At 53.5% G+C, this 8,920-nt stretch overlaps 2 protein-coding genes across 2 annotated transcripts; one reads left to right on the forward strand and one right to left on the reverse strand.

Annotated features, from left to right (window-relative positions):
• Positions 1 to 2,374: 2,374 nt before the first annotated feature.
• NCS54_00850000 (RRM domain-containing protein) lies at positions 2,375 to 4,896 on the forward strand (the record flags this gene model as incomplete). Its single annotated transcript, XM_053153885.1, has 12 exons — positions 2,375 to 2,833; positions 2,887 to 3,057; positions 3,113 to 3,373; positions 3,437 to 3,889; positions 3,941 to 4,062; positions 4,113 to 4,143; positions 4,196 to 4,213; positions 4,272 to 4,300; positions 4,352 to 4,395; positions 4,445 to 4,524; positions 4,573 to 4,687; positions 4,742 to 4,896. 12 exons carry the CDS (start codon positions 2,375 to 2,377, stop codon positions 4,894 to 4,896), a joined length of 1,938 nt encoding a protein of 645 aa, XP_053009860.1.
• Positions 4,897 to 5,309: 413 nt separating this feature from the next.
• NCS54_00850100 (SUN domain-containing protein) lies at positions 5,310 to 7,883 on the reverse strand (the record flags this gene model as incomplete). Its single annotated transcript, XM_053153886.1, has 1 exon — positions 5,310 to 7,883. The coding sequence occupies one exon, from the start codon at positions 7,881 to 7,883 to the stop codon at positions 5,310 to 5,312; it is 2,574 nt and encodes an 857-aa protein (XP_053009861.1).
• Between the last annotated feature and the right edge of the window lie 1,037 nt (positions 7,884 to 8,920).

Genomic DNA, 8,920 nt, shown 5'->3' on the forward strand with positions numbered 1-8,920 from the left:
TTGAGCGTGTTACCTCCCGAGAATACTTTTTCTCAAAACCCACCCTCCCGAGAGGACGATCGTTGTGAGTGGCGTATCCTGAAGATGTACTACTTAAAAATCTTGGCTTCTCAGAGCACCTTCTGTGAGAGGCGCTTGTCACGAGGCTCAAGCTTCTTCTCTTGTGCCTATCAGTTCGACAGTCTTCAGTGTTCTGGATTCAACTGACTTCTTGTTGTCTCATAGTTTTCTGTGCGTCCCCTGGATCTTGTCTAGTCATCCTCTTCAAGGACGTGTCGTTGCTCGTCAGCTATCTGGCTCGGAAATGGGGATCAATAGTTCGATGAAGTGCAAAAGGTTCGGTTCTGTTCTCAAAGAAGCGTTGGCTGAGTGTGGCGTGGGCTCGATGGAGCCTGGAACGCTGATCTGGTACCAAGGTCAGTAGTTTGGATAGCCTGGATAGATGAACGAGCAGGCTGGTGCCTGACAGAGGCTTCTCCAGGTAGACGAGGTCGCCAGCACCAACCTTCTTCCATTCCAGGAGTGAAATCTCGGCCTGGGTCGCATCAACCGTACTGGAGAGACAATGAACATGGACCAGTGGCGTCGATCTTTCAGGTGAGCTAGCCCCTGAGGGTCTGGCAGTGTCTTGGAGAGTGTCGGGAGTCTTCCATCGATGGCTGGAACGCCGCGAGTATCGTAGTAACGCTTCAAAGGCTTTATCGCTGAGGATACTGGTCAGTAGAGAGTAACAGAAGGGTGCTGGGGCATTAATTACTGACCTGATGGGCTGAGAATGCTAGAGTCTGCTACACAAATATACTGCAACAGTCAGATTTGATCAATACTCCTGTGTGTCGAATTCGCTGGCGCAGTACCTGGGAGAGACAAATGTGAACGAGGAGACGATGGTCTCGGATCCGACCTCATTTTCCGCCGCCCGGCACTTGTCAACCTTCACCCCCCACCCGGGGATGCATGGATGGTGATCCGTCCCTGGCACATAGATCCAGTGGGGCAGAATGGGGACGTTGAAACAGCTAGACAGATGTTTGCTTGCGTGCATGAACCTTATTCAGAGCTTCATGCAGGTCGAGGAAGAATACTGTCAAAGGGGGACGCGCTGGAAATCAAACGAAGCAAACATGGACAAAGGAGGATGGTTTGGAATACTAAGGGCGTTGACCGTTGGCTTCAATTATTAAAGAATGGTGCCTGATTCTTTGACGAACGGGACGCGGCTTGGTGCCAAAACTTCAGGGGACTAACAGTGATGGTAGTGGTTTGGAGGGGCCGACGCATCCTGAATGCCCTCCCGCCGGCCGCGCCAGCACAGCACAAGTAGGAAGAACCAAGACAGTACGCCATGGTTAGTAGATTTGCATGCATCCGATATCGATGGAGAATTAATTAATGAAGGAAGAGATGCTTCTATCGCGCCATGGTTTTCAAATATCATCGAGTGCAATATATGTAAATGTCCATGCCCAGGTGACACACTCTACGAAATACCAATCATCATCAACACCAAGATTTTAGGATCATGGGCATGAGGTAGCTGGATGCGAGGGGACATCTGGGAAGGTGTGCCTCAGGTTGGGGCGCGGCTGGCTTGGATGAATCGGCATCCGTAGCCGTGACCCTGACGGCCCAGCTGCATCTTGATATCAACCCACGATGCATCACCTCCTCGTCACCAAGCGAGGCGAGCGCACAAAATCACAATTCAAATCAAATAGATCAAAATCAATTAGGCGGGAGACTTCAATAGAATCTCAGGGAATTACAGTGACCTCAGGGGGCGTGCAAGGCCGGTAGACCTCGTCCCAGCGGACCGGGACAGCAGTCGCCCTCCCTATATCAAAATAACTGCGTGCCAAGACACATCACCCCTGTAAACTCTATGCTTTACGTCTGCCTGACACTGGACTCGGTCGGGTTTGTCCTTATTGTCCAATGGGCGTGGCTCCTTCCGTCTGATAACCTGGCGACGGATCGTCCGAACGTGGCCGTGACAAAGCACCCACGCTCGTGAACCGCGCCTTCCTTTCCCGCAGTTCTTTCTCTGGTCAGGGCAAAAATTCCCAACAACCCTCGCTCCCCTTCCACGACATTCTCTCCCATCACCTCCCCAACCTGATTCCCCTCCGAGATTTTCTTCCCTCTCCCACCCACCCTCACCCTCCCTCACCCACACATCAAACATCAACAACATCTTCCTGGTTCACCATACCCGCATGGGAGTGAACCCGGGATCTTTGTTTCTTTGATCTTGATCGTATATCTCTTTCTCTCTCAGCTTCCTTTCGGAAGCATTGCATACAGCAACACCTGCTCTTTGATCTAGCACTTGGTCATTTTGTTCACATCTCGTACCACCGCGAACCAAGGCAACATGGCTCATCGCCGTGATCCCGCCTTCGAGAAGGCCATCTCGCCTCCTTCGGACAATGGCCCAGTTGATTCGTTCCAGGTGTCCCCGACTTCGTCTCAGGACACTCACGTCGCCATGTACTCCACCGACGAGGGAGCTTCCAGCGCTGCCAAGGGCAAGGGTCGTGCCGTCGACGCCCCCAACGGCTTCGCTGGTGTTTCTTCCGGTGCCGCTACTGTTCGAACTCGTATCTACCCTCACGTCGAAGAGGATCCCTTCGCGGGACCGTCGACCGTCTCCGGCCAGTCTAACAACGCCGGTCTTTCGCCCATGGCCTCGGCTTTTCAGCCCACTCCCGCCTTTCAGCAGAACGATGGAGTCGCCGATTTTCTCAGCACTGACCTGGGAATCTCTCGCCTGATCGAGGTCTCCGGTGATGGTGTCACCGTCACCGTGGCTGAAGTCGGAAACTTCGTCACCGTAAGTGCCATCTCCTGCCGACCGAGTGAACGAAGAATCTAACAAACCGCCAGGGCAAGGCCAAGAATGATGGAGTCCAGCTTCATGGCGGTCGAACTCTGTCCACTACTGATTGCAAGGTGTATATCAGTTTTGAGGACCTCCGCGACGCTGGCTGGGCCTCTACCGTGCTACGACAGAAGCACGGATGGATCAACGGTTTTCTTCACGGAAACATGACCGAGGTTAGTCTTCTCACCGAATGGCTTCATTTGATAATAAGCTAACATAGTCTCTTAGAACGGCTACGAATATGCCGGCGATCAGCGACTGACCCACCTGGGTCAAGTTGCCATTTTTGCTTCGCCCCCATTCGGTGCTGTCGCCGACCCTATCCAGGTTGTTGAGGTAGCCAAGGCCATCCTGAACTCGCATGGCCAGCTGTTTGGACTCGTCAAGCAGCTCGGGTATGGTGATGGATCTTTCCGAGCAATCGGCCAGTTTTGCAAGGTCGCGGACGCCATCAACGCCGTTCGAGTTTTCAACGGTGTCACTCCGCACGTAAGTATTCCTTTCATCCCAAGGATTCAAAACATGCAGACGATATCTGACGCTGCTTCCCAGGGGCTCCACCTGGAGGTTACCGCTCCTATCGGGCCCAGCAATGCCAAGGCAACTGGTGGAAACGATCCCGCCATGCATGGACTCGCTCTTGTCCATGTCGCCAACCGCCAGCAGGGAGCTGGAGGTGGAAACCGCCCTGTTCATGCTCCTTACCTCATCCCATCCGCTCCGGCCAGCATGCAGTATGGGATGCAGGGCATGCACCTTGTCGGTCCTGTTTACCAGGCTCCGCCCTCTCCTGCTATGACCTCTCGCCATGGTGCTAACATCCACTCGCCTTCCCGTTACCGCAACGGTAACCATTTTAACTATCACCATGCCTATCACAATGGCATGCTCACGCGATGGGATCCTCGTCGGCAGCCTCGTCCTCACCGCACAGGTCGAAATGCTAACAACAACAACCACGTTGACCTGCAGGAAGTCATCTCGGGCCGTGACTGTCGCACGACTGTAAGTTTTACACTCCCTTGCGGACTGCCTTTGATACTGATTTGCAAATAGATTATGCTGCGAAACATTCCCAACAAGGTTGATCAGCCCATGCTCAAGCGTTTTGTTGATGAGTCGAGCTTTGGCAAGTACGACTTCATGTACTTGCGCATTGATTTTGCCAACGACTGCAAGTAAGTTACTTCTGTTTTGTGGACATGATCAGTGCTGATTCTTTTACTAGCGTTGGCTACGCCTTTATCAACTTTGCGAAGGTATGCCCCGACACATTCCACTCTTCTTCAAGTTCCATGCTGACCACTTTAGGCGGAATACATCATCCCCGTATGTCAAACATCGATGATGGAGCTTACGTGCATGCACAACTGACTTAGTGACGCAGTTTGTTGAGCATCGTGCTAACAAGCGCTGGTAAGTAACGGATTTGGGAGCCTGGCTCTATCATATCTAACCACACCATAGGAACTTGTTTCGTTCCGACAAGGTGGCTGAGGTCTCTTATGCCAGTAAGTTTACTCTCTCCTTGACGAAGCGGCAGCAACTGACACGAATTAGCAATTCAGGGGAAGGACTGTTTGGTCCAAAAGTTTCGTAACTCCTCCGTGATGCTGGAGGCGGAACATTATCGCCCCAAGGTAAATTGTTTCCTCGGCCCTTCTCTGTTCCTTATCTAACGTGCCCAGTTGTTCTACACGGATCATTGCGAGGACCAGCAGTTGATTGGCCGTGAGGAGCCGTTCCCCGGTCCCGACAACCACTCGAAGATGAAGCGATCTTGCGAGAATGCTGAGCATGTTGGTAAGTACTTTTCAAACCCAGTCTTGTTTCATATGCTGACTCCGCTTGCCGCAGGGCTCTTCACTCCCAACGCTGGCCAGCACTACCGCGACGAGCAGCGCCGCCGCCGCTCGCAGTACGACCGGGGCACACGTCTCGCAGTCTTGGAGGAGATGCATGAGACTACCATCGGGCCTTACTATGCCCGTGACCTCAACATGCGCCGTTGAGGCTTGGATCACATCACTCTTCCTCTTCAGAAGTCATTTTGATTTTTGATTTTTTTCAAAAGTCATTTTGCTCCTTGAGTGGTCGTTGAGGCACATTGGCACTACGCCCATTGGCTTGACGCGCAGAATTCGATTTCAGAGGCTTTTCCAGGGGTTTGAAGGCTATGGCCTGGTCTGCATTATCTCGGTTGGTCGTCTCGAATAGTCACAGGAAGAAATAGCTCTTCGTAGCTACATGGAATCAATGATATGGATCAACAAAAGTTTGGCAGTGATGCATGTGTGCGCGTGGTGCTTGGCAGCTGGCGTCCCTGTCACATCACTGCGAAGCATGTCACGTTGTGGAAAAGTACTTCTAACCATCTAGTAGCCGAAGAAAATGCGCCATTACTATCTATGCGGCCAGCCGCGATTTATGGGGATGAGGGATTCTCAGGTAAAGCAGGTAAGGGTTTACGTGAGTTGTTTGGATGCATGGCAGGGGAGCGGCGGAGGATAGTAGGCTGGGTTTTATGAGACGAGAGAGAAGCATCCGTCGAAGATGTATAACCATCAACAGGCCCGGGTGTTGGAGGCGGCGAGAGCTGCTCACATTCGAGACGAGAGTCGTCGACGAACGAAGTGCGACGACGAAGATCAGCAGAAGGCACGTCTCCAGCTGATGACGACAGGGGAGTGTAGTCTCTTCTCGACCGAGGCGTCAACAGAGACGGATCCTCTCCATCGGTATCGTATGAATTCCCATACAGAGCGCGAACACGACCTGGCGACGAGGCTGAGGCGTCATACGAGGCCAAGCTGGCCTGGTCCATGAAGGGCGCGAGGTAAGGGAGGGACACACCCCGAGAGAAGATGACGAGTAACAGGCACGACAGAAGAAGCACGGCTTGCACTATGGCCATGCGCTTCTGGAAGACGACCTCGTCGGCGAGAAGGTTCAGACGGGTGCTGAGAGCAACGATCTCGCGGTTGGACTGCTCGCGCTGGCTTTCCAGTGCGATGACGGTAGACTGCCATATTTGGTCGTACTGCTCGCGTACGGACCGCAGCTCGGCGAGGACGGTCTGGTTGAGGTTGTCAAGAAATAGGGTCGCTTTGGAGATTTGCTTTTGCTCCGTGCGATGGAGGGTGTCGGACATGTGGCGGGCCTGATCCTCGACGTACTTGAGGGAGAGTGTGAGGTTGGATTCGACTTGGTGGAGACGCTTGGAGATGGCTTTGAAAAAGCCTTCCTGAACAGTGGGTGATGCGGGAGAATTCGATGTCGTGGCGGTTGTACGGTTTTTGGGGTTGGCTGTGTTTGCTGGTGAGGGTTTTGCGATGGATGTGGAGGCCGAACTAGAGGTCGAGGTGGACGAGGTTGAAGCTGTCTTGGCGCTTGTTGCTGGAGCTGTCGAGTTTGAGCCGGTGCTAGCACTCGACGAGGAGATGGAAGAAGGGCTGGTTGGTGAGATGGCTGGTGTTGCGCTTGGAGAGGCGGTGGATGAAGATGACGAGGATGTGGCATCTTCCGTCGCTGGGTAGTCGGCCCTACGGACGTGAGGTGTCGAGGTACCACTCCTTTCCCTATCCTCCGTTGATACGTTCTGAGAGCTTGCGCTAATTCCCTCGATAGAACTGGTATCAGGCTGGCTGGGGACTCTGCCTGTCGTCGCGTTGAACGAGGCAGGGCAGACCAATGGGGCCAAGAACAGCATTGTGGGATCATCGACTTCACAATACGGCATTTTTTCTGTCGATGTTGGCACGATGGATTCCTGAGGCTTCTCGATTTCCTGGGGCTTTGCAGATTCATCCTCTGGACTGGGTAGCTGTTGAGGCTCTTCATGCTCCTCATGGGAATCATCATCACGGTCCTTCCACGAGTCGAGCATTCGAGAACCGTGGATACGGATCAATGACACCGGGCAATAATACTCGTTGCCATACTGAGTCAGGAACTCGATGCGGACATACTTGGCCCAGATCTGCGGATTCTCCACCAGGAAGGGTTGGATATCTCGCGAGTTCCTCGCCTCAAAGGAACCGAGCTCCTTCCACTTGTCGGGCTTAACGGGATAGCGGTCACTAACACTGACACGGAATAGGCGGACCATGCTGGAGAAGAACTCAAAGTTTGCAATGACGACGGTGTCGATGAGGACGTCGTCGCTGAGCTCGACGATGACGAACTTGCGCGGGGCCGAGCACTCGAGGAGCATGTACGAGTCCTTGTTCTCGACGAGGATGGCCTTGGCGTTCTTTGCGCCGGGGCTCGACTTGAGGACCGTGGCGCCGGCGTCAAACGACGAGTAGGAGAAGCGCTCCTTGCACGTCTTGCCGGCGTCTTTGCTCTTGTGGATGGAGCCTTCCTCGTACACGACGGCCTGGCCTGCGCCGTCCCTCCCATGAATCTCGACGTCGCCGCCAGAGGGGCGATTCTTTTGCTCCCCGGCATTATCGAGGTAGCTGTCAAAGTTGAGAGCTATCTCGTCCTCCTCGCCGAGGCCGGCGTGGCCCATGTCCGGGGGTATCCTGTCGTCTGCGCGACGAGGCTGGTTGTTTCGGGATCGCAGGTCCTGGGGGTCCTGACCCGTCTTCCGAAGCATCATTTCCTTCCAGTCCTCAAAGGACATGAAGGGTTTTGTTGGCTCCTCGCCTGCGGCATCTTGTTCGCCCTCGGCGGTGGCGGCGGGGGTGGACGATTGGGACTCGGCGTCTGCGCTGGAGGATTGCGGCGCATCGCTGCTGGTCACGTTGGACGGGGCATCGGCGGTCGCATTGGCTGCTGAGGGTGTTGCGCTCGACCAGGAGCTCGTCAGACAGGATTGTGGGAGGGTATGGGTAATGTAGTTGATGGTTCGGGCGTCGCAGGACGAGACGGTCGTGGACGTCGACGAGTCGGCGCGATTGGACTCTTGGCTCTGGGCTTGGGCTTGGGTCGGAGGCGTCCAGGCTGACGAGATGGCTAGGAGGCGGAGGACAGTCGAGCCCAAGGACGGAGTCATGGTCGAAGGGACATTGGGACTTTGCGTTGGGGGGGTTTTCGCTCGTCGGGGGGGCGTTGATGGACGGACGTTGGTGTGGGTGAGACTTGTACCGACGATCTCTCGACCCACCGACGTGTCCAGAGCGCTGATTGGTCGGTAGGGTCGTATTATAGACTTGCAAGGAACAAAGCTCAACTCCTTTTATTTGGGATTGATCGAGTGGAGGTTGAGGAGAGAAGAGTTTGGAGATGTAATTGCTGTCTAATTCCTGGTGTTGTGTCTTCGCACTTGCACTTGTACTGTAGAACGTAGACGCAGTTGAGAGAGAATGAAAAGAAGAGGCTTAAATACATCATACTAACAAGCAATTCCTACCAAATGACAAAAAATAGGCTCTTGATTCCTTTCGAGAAAAATTAGAAAATCAAAGGAATCATGTTGGATTGAACAGGAAATAGTATCTACATCACGAGATTTGGCAGTGCATCATGGTGTGGCGTATGGTGGAGTGTGACTCAGAAGATGCTTCAGCTACCAGCTATAGCATAATAGTACCAGTAATACCATTTGGCTTCATAAAAGAACTGATTTGAAATCATGCACCAAACCCCATTACAATCCATGGCATGTCATTTTCGATCAGGTATCCTCCCTTGCTTGCAAGGATGAGGCGTCTGCCAACTCTCCTCGGCCATGTCCTCCTCTCACATTAGAATGGAAAATTTGCGCCAACGACCATTCACCAGAACCCAGCTTCGGTCGAGAATGCAGTCAACGCATGGGTCTCGCTTTCGAGTGAGCCCAAAGTAGTTCAGGTGATAATCACCACAGGGTTTGGTATCGCAGCACCAGCGCATACGAAGGAGTTCGTCTGGGCCGCGGTGGCCGCAGACCATTCTGGAAGGGGCAACGTCGAACCAACACATTTTCTGGAGTAGAAACTTGTTAGCTCTATGAGTGCATGATGTAATAAGAAGTGAGATGTGACTATACCGGTGGTGGAATGGCGCTTGGAGTCGATAGGCGAAGCTGGTGAACTGATGGAGGCTGGGGAT

This window comes from Fusarium falciforme, chromosome 6, assembly GCF_026873545.1.
Source record: "Fusarium falciforme chromosome 6, complete sequence".
Taxonomy (NCBI): Eukaryota; Fungi; Ascomycota; class Sordariomycetes; order Hypocreales; family Nectriaceae; genus Fusarium; species Fusarium falciforme.